Source organism: Anastrepha obliqua, chromosome 3 (assembly GCF_027943255.1).
Source record: "Anastrepha obliqua isolate idAnaObli1 chromosome 3, idAnaObli1_1.0, whole genome shotgun sequence".
Taxonomy (NCBI): domain Eukaryota; kingdom Metazoa; phylum Arthropoda; class Insecta; order Diptera; family Tephritidae; genus Anastrepha; species Anastrepha obliqua.
This window is the reverse complement of record NC_072894.1, coordinates 73,888,821-73,911,201: the sequence shown is the minus strand read 5'-3', so window position 1 is coordinate 73,911,201 and position 22,381 is coordinate 73,888,821. Positions and strand designations below refer to the sequence as shown.

The window sequence follows — 22,381 nt, the reverse complement described above, 5'->3', positions numbered from 1 at the left end:
AAAAAATTAAATTTTTTTTTTACATTTTTTCAATCCTTATACTTTTAAAAATCATCACCTGAAACTGTTTTTTTAAATTCGAATTCTAACAAAGTGAAATCAGTGAAAATGTGCAGGCGCATCCTGCACTCATTACTTGCTGACTCAGCGGAAAGAAAATAGCAAGTTTTAACTTTAAACGCGTTTTTCCAGAAATTACTTTTTTTCGAATGGCGGACACTTTATCTCCGAAACTGCTTAGCCGATTTTAATGATTTTGGTCTTGTTTTATTTGTTAAGATGTTTTGTATGCCAATTTATCACATTTTGCAAAAAAAAAGTTAATAAAGTATTGCTTTTTAAGCATAACATTGTGAAAAACAGGGGTGTTTTCTTAACTTTTTTTCAAACATCCGTCATTTTTTTATTATTTTTTTTTTTGTCAGTTTGTGGTAAATTCTCACGCAAGGAACCTTCCTTTTGAAAATTTTGTTTCTCTCTTTTGTTTTAGAATTACCATTTCTAAGATTAACTGTCCCCCGCAAGACATGATTTTCTTCAGGCCTCGACTTTGGCGCCTCCTGGATATATGTTAAAAAAAGAAATTTTAATAAATCAATTTTTTTTTGTATTATATAAGCTCTAAATAAAAATTAAAAAAAAAATTTATTTTAATATATTATACAGAACATGAAAAAAAAATTATTGAATATGTTGTACTTTTTAGCTTTCCAAGGTGGTCAAGTACCTTAAGTATTATTATTTCCTATCTAAAAAAGGATTTAACTTGCAACAGAACTTATGGGTGGAGTAAATACATACATACGCCTGCTACTAGATGTGCTACTTCTTAACCACAGTGTATACAGTGACCCAGGTAGGCAAAATAAACAATGTAAACATACTTATTTGACAATTCGTTATAAGGACTATTCTGCTTCAGGCGGGAAGCGAAAGCGTTTGACTCCAGAGGCAGTTTCTTCCCCAAGCGAACTCAAAAGCTGAAAATATGTAAGAAGTGTAAAAAATAATTGAGAGGTTATCCACTGTGGGGCACACTCAGGCTCATAGCCTATTGTGAATCCGCGTGGGGAACTAGCCCTTATCCCTCCTAAAACCAATGTGTACTTTTCAAAAATTTTAGAAGATCCTTAATTACGACAGAGCCGAGATTTTCCAATCCATAAAAGGTTTGTCCACCCAAAATGGTGAGTCTATGTCTGATAGAACAGGACAGTGACGCAGAAGGTGCGGGATCGTCTCTTCCTCTCCCTCGTCTACACAACTTCTGCAGAAGTCATGTGTTTGCACATCCATTCTTTGGGCGTGCCTACCGATTAGGCAGTGCCCCGTAATAACTTAAATCAGTTTGTTAAGACTGTGCTTATATCTTCTTAGTAGAAGTTCCTTGCATTTAGCATTGAGAGTCGGCCACAACTTTCGGGCGTTTTTGCATCTTTCATTCGCTACTCTTACAATTTCTTCGCGGCTACGTAGTTTATATGTTTGCAAGGGTATACCTATATCTGTGTATTCATCAGTCAATTTGGTATGGATTTTCGCTAGTTCATCGGCTCTGCAGTTCCCCTCAATGTTACAATGGCCAGGAACCCATGTTATCAGTAGGTGAAATGACTCAGCCATCTCGTTAAGAGATGCGCGGCATTTCATGGCTACCTTGGAGGTTGTCGACTGCTTTGTGAGGGACTTTATCGGAGCCCGGCTATCAGCGAAAAAAGTAGATATTATCTCCAGGTATCGCATCGCACTGTACCAGTGTCACGGCTTTCATTATTCCCATCAGTTCAAATATGTAGGGGTACAAAAATATTGTTTTGGGAAAAAGAAATCCCTTATTCTTGCGTAAAATTTTTGCATCAAAATTGCCTGAACGGAATCGACAAAACCAAAATTGTACGTAATTAGCTGTTACAGTACCCGCCCCATAAACAACATCACAGTTTCAGCAGCCTGGCTTGCATTTTCGCCTTAACCAAAAAAAAACGTGAAATGTTCCGAGTTTTCTCTTTGTTGACTTCCATTGTAAGCACCCTGTAACTCACAACTGTAAGAAAACAAACAAAAAACAGCAAAAGAATTTTTTTAGTGTGAAACGTCACCTTGATAACGAATATAAACTTTAAATTGTTTGATCGATACTTTACGAGATATCGATTACTACAGCCATCTAACCTTTACTACTTTTAAATAATTGTAAGAGAATATTTCTGCCCCCACCACTAGGACTCAAGATGCTATTTGCGGCTCTATTCAGGTTTCTGACGAGGACAAAAAAATTTTCTGGCGATGTAGGTTTTGTGGTGAAACATTTTTCTCGGGTCATGGACCCAATTCATTTCCCACGTCCGAAGTTCACATTTACGTAGAGACTTCAAAAAACAAGCTGAAATGCAAAAGGAGTAAATAATACATTCTGTCAAAAAGTACCGTAAATTGTTCAATAAAACGCAAAATAATTGTTAAATCATCAAAATTTATTTTGCCGTCTTCAAAATAGGCTCGATTCGAATCGATACACATATGCCAATGATTAGTCCAGTCATCAAAGCAGCTTTCAAACTCGTTTGAAGAGGTCTTCATCAGCTCCTTCAGCGAATTCTCCTTAATGGCCTCTATCGACTCAAAGCGGCGCCCGCGGAGTGGCAATTTAAGTTTTGGGAAAAGGAAAAAATCACAGGGGGCTAAATACGGTGAATACGGTGATTGTTCGATGATATTTGCCATTTTCATCTGTTAAAGACGTTGATGGGCGACCAGATCGGGGCTAATCTTCCACGACTTCTCGGTCCTCTACAAAAGCCGTAGAGCCCAGAGCACACCTGGGTTGATTGATATAATTAAATGCCAAAAGCAAGGTAATTGACGGATTACGCTCAAAATTTGCGATACTATAGAGAATAGTTGTTCCAATATTCCACCATAAAAATTTAGACATATATGTAACACGCGCTTTTTAATTAAACAATTCCCTATATTTTTTTACAGAATGTATTAAGATCTATAGACGTCAAGACAACAATCAAATTATAAATAAAAAATAGTTTAAAAAACTAAAAAACACGATTTTGTTGCTAATCGAACTAAAAAGTAGAAAATAAAATTGGGATGCTTGATATAGTAAATATTACAATCATTCTATTGGCAACTACCTATGTACAGAAGGTTATGAAAGTGAAGCAAAATGCATCCTACGCTTTTAACTCTAATTTGAATTACTCTATTTGTATCTTAATTTTTGTTATAATTCTGTTCTGAGGTAGTTGACTATGACTGATCGTTCGATTTGCTATTACTTCAATATAGGTCCCTTTGTCATTAAAATTTATTTTCTACTTTTTAGTTCGATTAGCAATAAAAGCGTGTTTCTTAGTTTTTTAAACTATTTTTTATTTTCTACTTTTTGGTTCGATTAGCAAAACAGCGTGTTTTTTAGTTTTTTTTGAACTATTTTTTATTATGAATGAAAATTATTATTATCATTGCATTAACATTATATTCGTGTTATATTTAATTTCTTTCTTATCGACTGTGAGTCTAAAACTATGCAGTTATCGGCCGTGATAAAGAAGTAATCGGGATGAAGAACTTATTTCGTGGAGGGAGCCTGAGAAACTGATTTACAAGAATAAATAAAGATTTTTCATTTTACAACCAAATTCGCCTTACTTTTTGCAAACAGGTAAAAAAAGAAAATATTAATCCTGGCAATCCTACTAAGGATAATGGAAAACTTTTATCAAATTATTGCATTGTCATCGGTCCTTGATAGGTGTGCAAAATTCCAAGTCGATCCGATTTTTAGAAGCCAGTGAAAATTAAGCTCAAAGATTCCGTTACATACATACATACATACATACAACCCAAGCTAATAAAAGTGTGTTAAAACGATACAAGACTTAAAAGAACTAAAAAACAATTTAAGGTTGATCGTTAGTCGAGAGCAAATAAGAAAATTAAGCACTCAAAAAAAATATTCACTGGCACACTGAAGACAGAGCTTATGTCGCAATAAATACGGCTGGTCCTAGGGCATACAAGCACCTTTTAAAGAAAGACTTTCCACTGCCCTGTCTCTCAACGCTTAACAACTGGGTCCAAACAGTGCCGCTTGAAGCATCATCCATTTCATGAGAAATTCGATCCTTAGCTTTGAAGAGAAAACATTTGAACAAAGTGTTGAAAGAAAAGCAATATAAAAAAAGATTACTGTAAATAAAAAACTTCATAAAATAGCTGCGTAAGCTGTGAGTTTTATTTCTAATGCATTTTTTGGTACATTATTTTAGAAAATTTTAAATGAAATATTATGTACTTTTATCCCATTTGCTTCCTATGGGCTAATGGAAGCAAACTACTAACACATATAAATCACTTCACTCACTGGCTTCTTAGCGAACTCAAATTGCCAAAATCTTTGAGATAATAAAACTTAAATTTTTTAAACACACCACATCCGGCGACTCTTTTAATTTATTGAATAGCTTCAACAATTGTACTCGTATGTTGGTATTCACTATCGATTTTGTACCTTTTTTCGATTCACGCATCGTTACACCCACATAATTGGACATTTGAGTGAACTTTTTTTGTTATTGTTTCTAAAGTGACATTTATTCTCAAGGTTAAGGTCACTGCGCACTGGGGCTATTATAATTACAATTGAATGACACATTTATGGAGGCAGTATTACATATTTAATATTAGCATTAGCCGGCGTATATTTGTATGTATGTAGAGGTTAAAAGCTCAGTATTTTGCTTGTTTTTAATTTTTATAAGTTTATAAGTCTTTATAAGTCATGAATGAATTTTGATTTGGAATTTACACTTTTTATTTAGGTTGTTCTTTCAAAATTATTCATTTTGTCTAAGTTCTTCGGGTACTTGAGAATATTGTTAGGAGTTTATTTCCTTTTTTGCTATACCCTATGATCAACAAATACCGGGAATGTTTAATTTAAACGAACCGCGCACGTGGGTACTGGTTCATATTTTTTTCTTATGTTGGTAGGACATCGCACCGAGCCCAAATTGTGCTGGATTATTTGGCCAAATACCAAGTAAATGCCATCGTGCAAGGTGCAAGCACCGTATTCACCTGATATGACCCACTGCGACTTCTTTTTGTTTCCCTAGTCGAAGTTACCACTTCGTAGAAGGAGATTTCAGTCGATAGAGGAGATCAAAGGAAATGCGATGAAGTAGCTGAAGGTCATCCCTTCGTCGGCTTACCAGGGGTGTAGGAGGATTGGGTTAAACTCATAGGTGGTGCTTCAGATGGATCATATTTTAAAGCAGAGAAAATAAGTTTGCCTGAAATTGAATTTTCTTTTGTTTTATTTAATCATTTCCTGTACTTTCTGATCATAGGGCATATCTAATAATTTTATAAACTAAAAAACTATTTTTTTACGGAAAGTAAACGATCTTTGGACCCTGGAGCAGTAAGAATCGTGAGAGCACTTTATCTCCTATAACTTTTTCTTTTAACGATTGCATGTAACATTGCAAAGGAATCGAAATAGATATAGACATGTACATACATATATACCAAAATGCTCAGAATGTGAAATTAATGCATGTCTGTCTTTCCGCCCATGCGTACGATAGCTCTGGAATAAGTCAACATACTTATTTCACTCAAAACTACTTACTTTTGGTACAAATTATAGACCCAAACAAGTAATGTCACCAAAGTAAAATTAAAAAAAAATGGCCGGTGACACTCGCAATTTTATGAAGCTCGCCCAAAACGGTGCATATATTGCTACCACGCCTTTTTGATTCCTTAATCACACCACTTGAAATCATAGGGCCTCAGCAAGGCTTCGCCATCTGATATGACTGGTTTCTATTGTTTTTGCGCTATCCTCACGGCGGCTAACTCACGCAAGATCGATCTTCCAATCTAGCGCCATGCGAATTAAGTGATCAGGCCTATCTATCGCCATTCTCTGCGTTTTATCTGCTTTATCTGCGGGCTCTTACAAACCGAGTACAGCCGACCGAACGCCGTACTTGCTTTACTCAGTCTCCAGTTGACGTCTTCTTCGGCTTCGGGGTGTTATTGTTCTGCCAAGATAACAGAAGCTAAGGACGAACTCCAAGGCGCAAAGCCCAATCATTTTAAAGCGAGAGCTGGATGACTCTTGTGACCTTAGTCTTGACAATATTGATATCCAGTAACTAAGACGCCAATGTGACTAAGTCGCTTGCTTTTGCCTGCATATCGGAAACTTTGTGTAAGGAGGCAGATATCACCAGCGAAGTCCAAGTCCTCGAAATGTTTGGTGATGAACGATACTTCTTTTTTGCTTTGTAAGTTTCCTCATGATGTCGTCTAAAATAATTGCAGCGAGAAGCAGAAACTGTGGACATCTTGAACTTACTACTGAGTTTGTGAAAAAGGATCAGGAGCGTCTCGATGGCTTTATAAGTGATTTGCAAAAGACCAAAGAAAAGTCAGAACTATGTACTTGGGTCCTGTTTAAAAAAATATAATTTCTGTCCAGAAGGAATACCGTAAACGTCATCACAATTACGATAACTGTTTTCCTTTTTTCTTACTGTGCTAGGAAATTTGGTCTTTCGATAGTTATAGAATAAGACTTCATTCATCTGGTGCCTATCGGATCCTACAGTAGCTTATCGTGGGAATCCTAGGCCATAGTATTTTTAATAGTTCTGAATTGTTAGCATAGCATCTATTTTCATAGAATTGCAGTTTCATGGAGGCTGGTATCATCAAGATACTTAATTACGCAACCATTCATCCAATCATTCAATATTCTGCCAATAAAAACGGCGCTTCTAAGCCAACACCAAATAGTCGTTCATAGGTATTCAAAATACGTTGACATCTTTACGACATCTCATAGTTTCCAAGTCCCAAACATGCCAATTTGGATGAGTATATTAGTCGCCGGTCTGAAAATTCGACTCTTTCGAAGGGATGAGTTTTAAGTAAAAATATCGTAACTTCACAGCTGTCCTAAATTTTGGAGTTAAGCAATAAGCAGACTAGTGCAGCTATAGTTGAGTTGGTGCCATGGTACATTTTTTTATTTATTTTGCAGCATCTATTTTAAAAACAAGTTTTCAATATTTTTCATTGTTGTTCAAGCGGAAAGCGTTTCATCTCGTGCCGTTGAGGTGGGACTGAGTTTCTGATACAATTTTGTGAGCGATGTAAATAATAAGGGTGACGTGGACACAGCGTGAACGTGAAATATTACATAAAAATAAGTTGTTTTCTAAAGCTGTCACCCCTCGCCAGGCAATGACAAACTTCCCCGTACATTTCTGCTATGAGAAAAGTATCTCATAAAAACCATCAGCCTTTTGGAGTCGGCTTACGACTGTAGAGCGATTATCAATACGCATACATGAATTTAGATCGGTATTAAATAAAATTCTGTGGGAATAACGAAAAAAGATATTTACGCTTATTTTTCCGTTTTCCTTTTAAATCAAAAATATTAAGCAAATTTTTTTTTTTTATAGTGCTATTAAAAAACATGCATGATACAATTTTCTCACATTTATCGACATTTGAACATCAATTCGTATGAGACGGCATCAGTATGCGATGTTATACCTCAAAAGCTTTGTGTCTTCGAAAAAAAAATCATTACTAATGTAGAGTATGGTTGTCCATGACATTAGGTCAAAGTTAATTTCTTCAAATTGATACGCAAGACTAAGTACGAAAATAAAACTTAGACGAAAACTATAAAAGCTTTTAAAAATATTTTAAGATGTTTAGTGCAGAACCATTTTTATGCCGGTGTATTGCGTGCGAGCGGCTGTGGCTATAAAAGTGAAATCATACAGTAAAATGTCAACTCTCAAATTTTTGAAATTGAATTCCACAAATTTTCCTTACGCACATTTAGCAGACAAACGCACGCAACAGTGGCTGCTAGTGGCGTCATTTAGCGACATGGTTTCGCTTGTGGCATTATACCTGTTGTTAGTGCTCTATCTACCGAAATGGATGCAACGGTATCAAAAAAGAAATAACGAAAACGTAACTGAGTACCGAATTATGTTGTTTTAATCATTTTTACAGACGCAAACCCTTCCAACTGAAGCCGCTGTTATTACTCTACAATTTGTGTATGGTTTTGCTGAATGCTCATATTTGCAAGGAGCTTATCTTCAATGTTATACGCCTGAAATATAACCTCTGGTGTCAGCCGTGTAGGGAGCTATACTCGAAGGAGGAGCTGAAGGTATGCAAATCTATTGCGTGAAATTATTGATCATTGTCATTTTGCTTTCCACAGATTGCTGCTGCTGTTTGGTGGTTTTATTTTTCCAAGCTGCTAGAATTCGCCGATACGATTTTCTTTATTTTACGTAAAAAGCATGAGCAAATAACATTTCTTCATGTCTATCACCATTGCACAATGTTTCCGCTGTGGTGGATTGCTATAAAGTGGGTGCCCACCGGATCAAGTAAGTACCTGAGCATGAGTGCGAGTAAGCATGATAATGAATTAGTATTAGTAATAAATTGATTCATAAATAGACTGGGTGTAAGCCGGGGAAGTTGATATACATCGATTTTTAAAGATTTAAAGAACAACAGGAGACAAGGTGTTAGTTTCAGAGCACTTCTTCAAACTATACAGAGTCCTTAGAATAACTTAAAGAATTTCCAAGAGATACGGAATTGTCCACTCTAAACTTATCTTTATGGAAAAGAAGCCTTTTCGATGTGGCAAAAAATGGGGGAGGCCTGAAAAAAATTGCAATAACTTCAAAAAAAAAAGGCTCATACCATATAAGACTGCCGAAGCTGGACATACAATTGCCAAGGATCAAGAGATAAACATTATACGCAATGGTCCTCGTGGGTTTTGTTCTCATAGTATAATATATTGCTTACCAGTCAGATTAGCCATATTCTGCATGAGCTCTAACCTCATTGCATGATTCAGAAACTACAGTTATGGTGTAGTTTTTAAAATATTTTATACATTATAGAGAAACTTTGAGGTTTTGATAATGTCATATATAATTATTATTTGAATTTTTTATGCAGTATTAAATGACCATAAATACTTACCCATCCTTTACGTACTATGAAAATTGCCTTTATATTGAAAAGGAACTCACCTTTAACAGTGGTTTTGTAAATAAGCAAAATTGTCCATTTGAAGGGACACAAATTCATAGTTGGGTTAACAATTACCGATGCATCTCGAAAAATTCACACATTGGCATGGTTAGGTAATGGAATAAATTGAATCTGAATAAATAAGATCCTTTTTTTAGGGTGTCAAGCCTAGTAGTTATCTCTTACAATGCCACATTTACTACGTATTTATTTCGAAGTATCCAAAAATCTGGATTTCTTCATTACTCTCTCATAGTCATAATAGAAGGTTAGGTTAGGTAGTAATGGTTGCCCAGAGAGTGGGCCCACTGGGACAAAAGAAGTTTGGTTAATCCTTTGTGATACCATTGCAAGAGGGGAAAAAGAGGTGAAGTAAAAAACGATAGGACGAAAAGTAGAGGGATCGGAAGGGTTGAGTATTCGTGGACTATGAACGGTGGCTAATTTAGGGTTGTATTAGCCTCTTTATGCTGCTGATGAAGCTCATCAGATTTTTGACATCAAGACCTGCTATATCAGCAGGCACAGAAAAGAAGTGAGAACCTAGATGCTTGAATCTTAGTCCCGCGAGAGCTGGGCAGCTAAGAAGCAGATGCTGAGATGATTCCACCTCATCCTCCATACAGCTGACGCAAAAAGGACTCGAAGTAATTCCGAGTCTCACGGCATGTATACCCCCCGGATAGTGCCCCGTGAGGATGCCCACGAAATTTTAGAGATGAGATTTTGTCATCCTCAGAATATCCCTCGAACGCCTCCTATCCAAACGTGGCCGGCAGGACTTCGCGACCTTTAAAGTTCGTGTACTTGCCGAGCGCTCGCTGAGTTGGTGCAAAGACCATCCTTCCAGGAGTAGAGCGCAGGTTGTCAAGAGGATCCCGATACTCTCCTTTCGCGGGCACACTACCTCACAGGTCCCTTGTCTGTCCAACTCGTCGGCCAGTCATAATAGAAACATAAGTCCAAATTTGCGTCCGAGGGAAGGACCAAGAAAAATATTGAACAGATCTGAAACTTTGCATTGTTTTGATCGCTTCCTCTTCGATCATCCAAACTACCTTGAGATCTAGTTCAGCACTGAGAACGGTGCCCAAATTGCTCTGCTAGTGTCCTTGCTGGTGTCCATGATTCCACACCACTCTAATAACAATAGCTGATTTCTCGCGTCCTTACTAATAGCTCCAACATTGGCTTAACTGTTTACTCAGAGTCTTCTTACTTTTTATTTATATATATATACTTAGTTTTACTCTCTCTTTACTCTTTACAGCAATAGTGCCATCGACGATAAATTCATTCATACATGTCATTATGTACAGCTATTATGGCCTAAGTGCATTTGGACCCAGCGTTCAAAAATTTATCTGGTGGAAAAAATATCTAACGATATTGCAATTGGTAAGTTAAAAGAGTGACTAAAGTTATTGAAAACGTTTTATTTAAAAAAAAATTTAAATAGACATCCTTGAAAATATACAAAATGTGTACATAAAGCTTTGATGGCATCGAAGTCGGTGTAATTGTAATTATTGTCTCTGACGTTGAATATTAAATCTCCGAGAGAAGGTATGGTAATGAAAATGATTCTCATGAAAAACATCTGCCGTTCGCAGATCGCAACGCAAAGTCAAAAAATACCCCATAAATTAAAGAAAAAGCGCGGCCGAACATGCTTCAACTCTTTCTGGAAGCCTTAGAGACATTCGTCCTAATTTCCTAGCCATTTTAACAAACAAGCGTGAACACCTCTTCCAGGCCCATCCCGGGGATCCTCAAACAAAGGATCTGAATTTAAAGATTCGGTGACTGGTAATCCAACACAAGCGGGTAGAATGGGTTGAGCACCTGAAGACCTGTAACTTTACCTCTAGTGTAAGATCCCTATAGAACCCGACGGAGCGCAATAACAGGGTAGCAATCACTTTCGATGAGTTTGTATCGTTGGACCCAACGTAAGATATTTAAGCCGATAATTGATCTTGCATCCTTCGGTCGACAGATCCAAGTTTCATGCTATCAGACAGTTGCACAAGTTGGACCCCTTGCTTTCTCCAGCGATAAAGTACAGGTAACCATAAGGAAAGCTAAAACTCTCAAAGCCAATGGATACGACGGCGTCAATAAGCTGATGTTGAAGAAGTTGGGTCCGACAAGAGTAGTCTTCACCATGTCATCAAGGACAAAGAAAGATTTCTGGCGTCATTTAAAGCAATTGGTCGGTCGCTTGGTAGGGTTGCCTGGTACTAGTGAATCCTCATGGAGGAAGCTCCAAAATTGTCAGAATACTGCCATCAGGACAGCTGCGGGGTACCTCCTTATTTCTCTTCTAGAATATCTCTACAGCGAGTCTACCATGGTCCCAGTTAAGGAACGTAGTAGATGCTCAGCACAAGCACCACCCCTTCATGCATTTGTTTGAGGCTGAACCCCTTCTCAAACGAGTTAGGAGGCATCTTTTTAATGACATCTACTAGACCAGACCATATACAGACGGGCATTAAAGGCATTTAACGATGGTCTCTTACCACCTTCATAAACTCTCGACCCCCAAAAGCCGCCATCGAAGTCCTATCGCTGGCTGTATCATGAGACCCGTGTTATCTTGGCAGAGTTGTGTTTAGGATATTGTAGTAGGTTACTACGCTACCTATCCCGAATGAACCCGGACATACTCAACATGTCCCTCTCATCTAATACCGCTTTCGGTCCAGCCGTCGAAAGAGCATATTTCTTGGGCGTGCAATTGGATGAAATAGACGATGAAGACCGTTGCCCTTAACACCATATATGAAAGCATTTAAAAACCAAATCGCATACATAGCAACTCCATATTCTTCATATTCGAAAAAGTAGCACATGGTTTGCGCCTTCCGATACTCACGAGGATTTTGCATTACAATTTAAAAATTACTTAATTTTCTTCTTTTACATCTCTTGCTATTTTCTTAGTCTTTCCGTTACTTATAAATACTTTCGAACAATTTCAGGTGCAGTTTGTTTTCGGTGCCTTTTGGTCAGCTCAAGCCATTCTCAGAGGATGTGATTTTCCTACTTGGATAAATTTTGTGACCATCGGCTACATGGCTTCCTTGCTTTTACTATTCGGACAATTTTATGTGAAAGCATATCAAACGAAGAAAAATAAACATTATTAAATTTCCAACACTTCACTTGATCTCAAATTCTTTCCTTCACCACTCATTTTAAGCTGTGCATGTATGTATTTGCAGGTACCCACATACTTAGAAGCGTATATACATATACATATACACGCAAGCAAATACATGTTATATTGCCGTAAAGGCACCCAACCAGAACACACAGAGCCCAGAAATGAAAAGCTACCCCTGTGCTAAAAAGATTCAGTGGCATCATTAAAGGCGTTAAAAAATATTGGTCATGACGTTGGCGTAAATGAAGTTACAATGATTGCAGCTTAACAAAAATCTAATTAGGTGCACTTTGACCTTCGTTGGCACTAGCGTACGTAGTCGTACTTAACAAGAGGCATTCATACGTATGCTTCTAGAAAGGCTCCCTTCTAGAAGAAAACGAAAACAGCACAAATCAGCAGAAAATGTTACTCCGCGACTTGCGGAAATGAGGGGTAGAATTAGTTGTCTTGACTCAAACCTCTACAGACCAAACAATTATGTACGAGGTGTGTTCAAAAAGTAACACGAATTTTGAATTTTCGCAGGTTACGTATATTCGAATTTCGATTTTTTTGTGGCAATATGTTGGTACTCATGTCTCTCACTCATGCCGACGAGTTCAGCCATTTTGAATGTTCAATTAATTGTTGACAGCTGCCTTGCTTACACGTGTTTCGGCTCATCTTCGATTTTTACCTATTCAAAAAGATGGATCAAAGAACCTGTATCAAATTGTGTGTGAAAAACGAAATTAAGTGCGCGGATGCATTCGGAATGTTGACTGCGTCATAAAGGAGAAGCTACTTGGGACCAAAGCAACGTTTATCGGTTGTACAAAATGTTCTCAGAATGCCGAGAAGATGTGAACGACGAAAAGCGTCCGGGACGCCCGAGCACTTCAAAAACAGACGAAAAAATTTATGAAGTGAAGAAAATGGCATTTGCCAATCGTCGAATCACCGTTAGAGAAGTTGCTGAGGACCTAGACATATCGATTGGCCCCTGCCATTCGATTTTTTTTTTTTTTTCAATGATTTGGGCATGAGACCAAAAGCAGCATCGTGTGAACATTGCTAATGAGATGTTGGACTCTGTCCGCGACGACCCAAATTTGCTCCAGAGGGTCATAACTGATGACGAATCGTGAGTTTATGGCTATGACGTGGAAACCGAAGCTCAATCATCTCAATGGAAGCTGCCGCACAAACCAAGACCGAAAAAAGCGCGCCAAGTTCGGTCGAATGTAAAAGTTTTGCTTACGGTTTTTTTTCGAATGCAGGGGCGTTGTGCATCATGAGTTCTTGCCACAGGGTGGGTCAAACAGTCAATAAAGAATATTACCTGCTAGTTATGCGCAATTTGCAAGAAGCAATCCGCCAGAAACGTCCGGATTTGTGGAAGAACAAAAATTGGCTCTTGCATCACGATAACGCCCCTGCTCACACATCGTTGCTTGTGCGCGACTTTTTGGCCAAAAACAACACACTAGTGATGCCACAGCCACCGTATTCTCCAGATCTGGCCCCCTGTGACATTTTCTTGTTTCCGAAACTGAAGAGGCCCATGAAAGGATGGCGCTACGCTACGGTTGACGAGAAAAAGACGGCATCGAAGGAGGAGCTGAACAAGATAAAAAAAAATGATTTTTTCAAGTGCTTCTAAGATTGGAAAAAATGTTTTCACAAGTGCATAATATCTCATGGAGATTACTTTGAAGGGGACAAAACAGATATTAATGAATAAATAATTAATTTTTGAAAAAAATCACAAAATTCGCGATACTTTTCGAACACACCTCGTATTTGTATATGTATGTACTTATAAGAGAATATGTACTTGTATATGTAATAAATATCACATAAGTAAGACTATAATTTTTGAAAGTTGCAAAACTAGAGTGCCATTCATTTTTGTTTTGTTTTTGTAAAAACCGCTATTCCACGTCTGCCTGGCAATGGTTGTTGTCATGGAATTTATTCTAAAGAAATCGCATGAGGCAATTGGAAAGAATTAAAGCAATTTCAAACTCAATCCATCAATGTCAGCTACCAAAATTCTTGCTCAATTGGAAAACGGTCAAAAGAAAGGTCACGAAGTACCCTCAACTCAAACCAATCGCAGAAGATTTCATGAAGCTGGCAAACATGGAAACGTTGCAAAGAAACTACCGTATGTTAGCAAAATAAATATAAAAACGGGATGGACTTTTACCAAACTCGTACATTAAAACCACAAATGTTCTGGAACCATATACTTTGGACAGATGAATCTATGATTCGGTTAAAATACTCACATGGTAGGATCTATGTATGGAGAAAAAAGGGGCAATGTACTAAACCAACATTTAAGGCTAAAATCTCGACATTTACTTAGGATCTTAAAACGTTGCAATACCTGATAGAAGGAGACTGATAGGTAATGAATTTTTACTACAACAGAACAACGCTCCGATCCATACCGCCAAAAAAGTCGCAAAATACTTAAACAGAAAAAATTAATAATTGGCGCCTACACTTCTGTTAGATGTTTGGCCGAGCTCCACCTCCTATTCGTGGTGTGCGTTTTGATGTTGTTCCACAAATGGAGGGACCTACAGTTTTAAGCCGACTCCGAGCGGTAAATGTTTTGTGAGGAGCTTTTCCAATGCAGCCATACACTCGGAGGTTTGCCATTGCCATCGGATTGGCGACTGCTATTAAAAAAAAACTTTTTCTATTACTTGATGTTCATGCATGGAGATTTGAACCTACGCACTTCCGAATGGTATTCACACGCCAACCTGTTCGGCTACACTGCCGCCTATAAAATACTTAGAGGAAAAGAATATAAACATTTCAAAATAGCCTTCCCAAATTCCTGACATATTCTGGATTGATAATGTTTGAACAATTTTGAAACTTCGCATATTGCAAGAAGCACCTCAAAACATCCACGAATTGAAGACGAAAGCATTAAAGAAACTTGGGAAAAAATTCCACTGGATAAATGTACAAAGCTTACCAAATCGTTATATAATCGTTTATCCAAGATGTCTTACACAAACGAGATGTTTAATGGATCAAAATAATCCACCAGATCGAAGCCCTCTACGATCCATTCACTACCAACGCAGGCGTAAGGCAAGGTTTTCTCTGTCACCCTTTCTCTCCGCCATCGTCCTTGATGACGTCATGAGCCAACTGACCCTACACAAAAAAGGCATCGTACGGAGTTTCACCAGACATCTTGAGGGCCTGGACTTTGCCGATGACATCTGCTTCCTCTCGCCCAAACTCTCCGACATGCAAGCGAAGGCGGACAAACTAGTCGCGCTGGCACGCAGAAATGAAGGTCAACATCGCCAAGACTAAGGCTATGAGAGTTAACCACAATAACGCAAGACAGATATTGGTTGACAGATGCCCGGTGGAATTCGTCAAAAGCTTCTGCTACCTCGTATGCATCATCACGGCAGATGGTGGAGCAGATGAAGATGTCAACTGCAGGCTAAACAAAGCAAGAGCGGCATTCGGGCGAATGCACAAAGTATAGGGGAGTTCGCAAATCTCCAGGCGCACTAAACTACGAATAGTCGGCTCGTGGATATTAACGAACGAGGAACCCATCCTAGGCAAATCAAACGCAGAAAGTGGCGATGAATAGGTCACACATTGAGAAAACCACGAGCAAAAAGCAACCAGCATCACGAGAATGGCACTGGAATGGAACCCGCAAGGGAGCAGAGGTAGCGATCGACCAAAAAACACTTGGAGAAGGTCGATGCTGCGCGAACTAGTAGATGTCGACATCTCAGGGGGCGGTGCGAAAACAACAGTACAGAACCGTATATGATGGAAGAGTCTTGTCGAGGCCCTATGCTCCCGAGAGGAGTGAACAAGGAAAAAAAAAATTATGAATGAGCAGAAAAAAGCGTGTAAAATATACCTATTGCCCAATTAAATTAATTAAACCTTTTCTCCATATCGTTAATAATAATTAAACAAACCAAAAATGTTCAAATATTCCAAACCAATGTCTGTGAAGAAGCCCTTTTCAAAACAGTATTGACTGCTGTCAATGTGTCATATGTGAACGTATTTTTGCTACGCAATTTATGTTTGGTAAACCTATTCTTCATTATTATCCATTTGTGGAACAACATCATGACGCACACCACAAATAGGAGAAGGAGCTCGGGCAAACACCCTATTTTTGGTTTTAAACGGAAGTGTTAAAAACCGACACCTCTCGCTTCCGTGAGCAAATCAGTATGGCCATAGCATCAGAGTAGTATTTTCTTATATCGCCGGAAAGCTGTTTGAATATATCAGAGACATAAAATTTTACTTAAAACTCTCAAATAAAAGGGCAATAAAAACTAACAGTAGAGATGATTTATTCTATTTTTGTTTTTTTTTTTTTTGTCAAATTTTTTTATACTTCAAAAGTGCTCTGACTATACGAGGTGCCTTGCAAGGTACATTAAAACTAATCAGCCCGAGAATTTCAAAACAGTCAATGGAACCACTGTAAACAATTATAAGAAACTGTAATATTCTTCTGTTTTCAAAACTAATCCTAAGTTTTACACATCACAATTGAGAGAATACAGGTAGTGGCAACAGAGCAGCTGATTTGATTTTTTTTCATTTATTTGGTCCCTAAATTCTTATTCAAATTACTCTAAGCTGTCAATCTTTGTTTATAGAACCGTACATCGGACCAAATGGGCATTTTTATACTTAATTGTATTAATCTTTTGTTGGCCAGCAGCAAGCACTAGTCCTCAAATAATATGAATGCTACATCTCTTCTATAATTTTCAAATGTGCATTCGATGTTCTACGGCATGATTCAATTATTAAAGGTTTGCTCACTTGTGACATTAGAATTCTGACACTCCCTTACAAAAGGTCGTATTTAAGAAGGGCGAAGAAAGTGGAAAAAATTAAATGCCTTTTTGGTAAAAATGATAGGAAAAAATGTTTTGTTTTTACTTAAATTATACATAATGGTACAAACGGGAATTTCCAGGAATGTTATTAAAAAAAAGTTATTAAATTAAACCCAGATTGATATTTTGTTAATTAATTAAGAATTAATTTTTAAATTGAAAACTGTTCACGAATCTGGGAAGTTTCGCCAATATGACGCCATTTATTACCTAAGCATTATGACCGTAATGAAAGCCTTAAATTTAGTTGACTAAAAATAAGCTGTGAGCATACCCACCCCTTGCTTTACCACAACTCTAAGTTTATAGTTTTATTAATTACACTGCACAACAGCATTTCTGATGATTGAGTTATGATACATGTTTTTAGTCCAATTTTTAATGACAATTTCAAATCTGTAACTGAAATTCCTGTATCAGCTCTATATGACTCTATATGACACATTTGACTTTTTGTAATAAAACACTATAGATTTAAAGATTATATTATTTTATTGCCTTCTTAAGTTTAAAAAAATTTTCTTTTATATGATTTCCTTGCTGAAGTTGAAGGCATAGAACTGTTGTTAATGCTCCAACAATAGTCGGCCATCATGTGTGTGTTTCAGTAACCTTGATAGCGTTCCTCCATCGTACGAAGGTCCTGGTGGAATCGCTCGCGCTGTTCTTCGCTGAGATCCCCAAGATTGGCTGGAAAATAGTCCAGATGGTTGTGAAGAAAGTGTAACTTAATGCTCATATTATATCCAACCCTTTGGAAGTGACCCGTTAGTTGTTCGACATGCTGAGAATAGTCAGAACTTTTCTTATTTCCTAAGAAATTTTGAACAAGCCAAACAAACTCATTCCATGCCATTTTCTCAATCACTGTCATAGTGTCTATGAAATTTGAGTCTTTTATTAACGACCTTATCTGTGGCCCGTCAAAAATACCCGCTTTTATCTTTTCTGCACTCAATTTTGGAAACTTTTTAGACAGGAAAAGAAAACAGTTTCCATTTTTGTCAAGAGCTTTAACAAATTGTTTTATAAGCCCCAGTCTTATATGTAACGAAGGTAAAATTATATGATCCCTTGATACTAAAGGTGGGTTTATCACGTTCTGTTGTCCTGGTACTAACGCTTCCCGAGCAGGCCAATCTTTTTTAATCCAATGTTGATTTTTAGCTCTACTATCCCATAAGCAAAGAAAACAGGGAAACTTTGTGTAACCACCTTGTTGGCCTAAAAGAAAGTTTACCATTTTTAAATCGACACATATGACCCAATTGTGTTCCGCATATTTAATTTTGTCTAAAACTAGAGCAATAGTTGTATATTCTTTGTGTAAGAGAACAAATTTTAAACTCCGTTTTGATGAATCTATAAATAAACGCCACTCACTAGAAACGTAATTTTGTAATCCCATTGCAGCCATTAAACCAGGTACATTTTTACAAAATACAAAGTCATATCCTTCAGCAAAATATTCAAGGAAAGTTTGTTCTCTTCTGCGATAGTAAGAAATTTTAGTTTCTTTTGTGACTAAGTTTCTTTCTTTTAATCTAGACGCTAAAATTCCTGAACCAGTCTTTGACAGTCCCAGATCTGTAATGAGGTCGTTTAAATCATCTTGGTTAAATGGTTTTGGTGTTCCCAGGTCACAATCAAAGTTACTATCACTATTGTCTGTTTTTGCCTCAAAATGTAAAGGTTCTTCCTGTGAAGCACCAGGTTGATGTTCAGATGACATCGTAGAGCTCAAAACACGTCTATTTGCGGATCGTATGGAAGGATATTCCCGTTTGCCTCGATTTTTTCGGTTAATGCCAGTTATTTTTACCATACAAAAATAACAGTCGTCGTGGTGGTTCACAGGTTCAATCCAGATTATAGCAGTTTCGTATCTAAATTTATTCCTTTTCTTATTCGTCCACAAACGTAGAAACTCAACGCACGTTCTGCATACCTTTTGTGGAATCCAAGGCTTATTTTTCATTTCCATTGGGTGACCAAAGTAATTTTTGTACGCCTCATTTACGAACGATGTCACATACAAACGGTTTTCTTGAAACCTATACTCTCCGCAAATAAAACAAAAACTATTTCGATCATTTATACAAACTCGTCTTGACGATGCCATTACAAATAATATTAAGAAAACTTAATATTTGTTTAAATATTCGTCAATTAACACTGAAATATAGCGATTTTTTTGTGATAGCTATTGTACTCGTATAACTCGTAAACAAGAGCTGTTACAAAAAAAATGAGGGTATATTTAGAATCAGCGTTGTCAAATTAGTAAACATCAAGTATCAAAAGTCATTCATCAGACAAAAAGTGCGATTTTGTTTTTTTGTGTTATTAATTATTGTGGTTTTATTAATTCATTAATTATTATCAATACGTTCATTGCCCTAAAAAGATGGTCTATGATATCCTGATTTAAGCTGTATGTCATGATGTTTTCCATATAGTTTTATGGACAGAGCAAGTGCTTACACACCACTTTGAAAACGAAATGCAAATTTTACTTTTCTTCCACTTTTGCAAAAAATTTCTACAGATAGCACAACCCAGTGTGTGGCTAAGGGAGCCGATTTGTCAAGAGGGAATGAGAAAGCTGCTTACTGATCAAACCTTTTATTATTGAATCATGGTTCTAAGTAACATTTCTGTGATATTTATACCTGTGTTGATGGGGATCTTAATGTAGACAAAATGATAGAAAACAATGTTCGTATTTATATACAATTGACAGCACCTTTGACAGCGCGATCCCGCTGACTGTTATTCTCTAGTAATGCCAAACGTTAGCAGGCTAATAATGCCGCACAATACACCCTAAACAGTTCGCAAATGTTGGAATGATGTTAGGCCATAGACATTGACTAACCATAAACGCATTGTCAATGGCGTCCATTTGGGTTGGCCACTGGCACAACACAATCCAGGAGCTTCATTTTTAAACTTAAACACTTTGAACGTTCACAGACACTGAGCGATTTCAATTCCAGCTATAATTGAATGCAGCTCGATGGGAAATGAACGCAATACTTCTATGATTTCTACTTGATCTCGATTCCATCTGGAATGTTGAACTGAATTTTTCGGTTCGCGTTGATCGAAAATTTGGCGTGCTCGTATATAACCTTGAATTGAGGCATTTCAAGTTCTTCGATCTACTCGTATGTTGGCACCTCTAATTGGGGGCATTTTGAAGAAGAAAAATTCAACGAAAAATAAAAATCCCCCGGTTTAATACAAAGCAAACACTTCTCAAAAAAGTCATCAAACAAACTGAAAACTGGATAAAAATTCCAATCGAATCGAATAAAAGTGAAAATTGTTTAAATTGGCACTTATAAATTAAACTTTAGTTTATAGTTGAGTTTCACACTGAAAGCACCAAAGAAATAAATTTATATGGTGTTCACTTGTGATTTTATATTGAAAAAATTACTTTTAAAGCACACAAATTTCGAGTCAACCGCACGTTTGCAAGTGTAATTACAGAATAAGTAATCATGTGCACAGATAGGCCACCGTTGCTATAGTAACGGTATCATGATGGATTGCTATGATCTTTAAAATTTTGGTAAATTTGAATTTTCATCACATCATTATCAATCATCATAAGCTGTTATACCAGGTGGGACAAAAGTAATGATCCAATAGGATTTATAATTTCTTAAATTTGTTCTTGCGTTAATCCTAATCCCATGTCGTTCCATTTGGCACCTTAATCCCATGTCGATGGGTCGTTCGCATCCGATGCTTATTTCTACTACAGGCACACCAACTAAAAAGGCATCAAATTTAGTTTGGAAATTTACTTTTATTCAATTCAAAGTAAAAAAATTTTGAAAATAATATAAAATTAAGAATCAATTTACTTTTGCTCGATATGTCCACGTTTTGCCTTGACTATGGCCTTGAGACGCTTCAGAAACGAGTCGAAAGCTGCCCGAATGTGACTTGCAGGTATTTTGGCCCACTCGCGGACAATGGCTTTTTTCAGAGCCTCGAGACTGGTGAATCTTTTAGTTCGGACCTTGTTTTCCAAAATGGCCCAAAGAGAATAATCAATCAGGTTCGCGTCTGGTGAATTTCAGAGCCATTGTGGGGACGTTATGAAGTTCGGAACGTTGTTTTTTACCCATTATTTGTTCACTCGAGCTTTGTGAGTGCGTAGTCCTGTTGAAACGTCCATGATCTGCCACGGAAATGTGTGTCTGCCCACGGCTTCAAAGTAACCTCCAGAATACTTTCCCGATAATATTTCACATTTACTTTGACGCCAAGCTCGATGAAAATGATTGGAGAGCACCCATCTGCGGTTACAGTGGCCCAAACCATTACCTGTGGCGGGCGCTGTCTCCTGGTGGCCAATCGATAACTAAAATTCTCGTATGGAACGGTCAGTCAAATAAACCATGTCGTTTTTGGAGTTCACGAATTGCTCAATTTGAAAAATGTTCTCGTCAGAAAACACAATGTTCGGAAACTGACCATTTTTGGTCAAGCGAAGCAACTCCTTCGCTCTCTCAATTTTGATTTGTTGTTGCTTTGGTGTGAGATCATGCGCCTTTTGGATCTTGATCTTGACGTTCATATCAGTTTCCAGTATGCGGCGGATGCTACGGTCAAATACTTTTAGTTCTTTCGCCATTGGATTGGCACTTCGTCAGGATTCCGCTCAAGTCGCTTCTTCACTCTTTGAACCATTTCACGTGACGTTGCAGTCTTTTGATGACCCCCTCCATGACGTTTCGTGATTCTGCCAGTACCATTGTAACGAGTAATGGTGCGAGAAACAAAAACTTTATTTACTTTAAGGTGCTCGAGCTGGTTGTGATTTTCAGCCAAATATAATTCAATCACACTATTACGTTTGAAATCCTTTACTGATTTTCTTTTCTCATGCACTGTGCATTAGTTTCATAAACAAATTATTGAAAAATTTTTAATTAAAAATTGAAGTGATCCACTAACACAGACGCATTAGGGGTGGTCACACCAATTTTGTTGCTTTGGCAGTTTGTTAGTTAGCAGTTCGGTAAATGTGTTTTGCTGCGAACGAACTCTTCGGCATATTTCTGCTTGATTGGTAAAGCTCTTTCGCACCTCCCATTTGTTGCAATTTCATTACACCTTCTACTCAAATATGAATGAGACGGTATCAATA

The 22,381-nt window shown here is 37.4% G+C and overlaps 1 protein-coding gene across 1 annotated transcript; it reads left to right on the top strand.

Annotated features, from left to right (window-relative positions):
- Positions 1-7,836: 7,836 nt before the first annotated feature.
- LOC129242070 (elongation of very long chain fatty acids protein 4-like) lies at positions 7,837-12,278 on the top strand. Its single transcript, XM_054878630.1, has 5 exons — positions 7,837-8,003; positions 8,071-8,233; positions 8,288-8,459; positions 10,394-10,521; positions 12,111-12,278. The coding sequence occupies exons 1-5, from the start codon at positions 7,837-7,839 to the stop codon at positions 12,276-12,278; spliced, it is 798 nt and encodes a 265-aa protein (XP_054734605.1).
- The last annotated feature ends 10,103 nt before the right edge of the window (positions 12,279-22,381 follow it).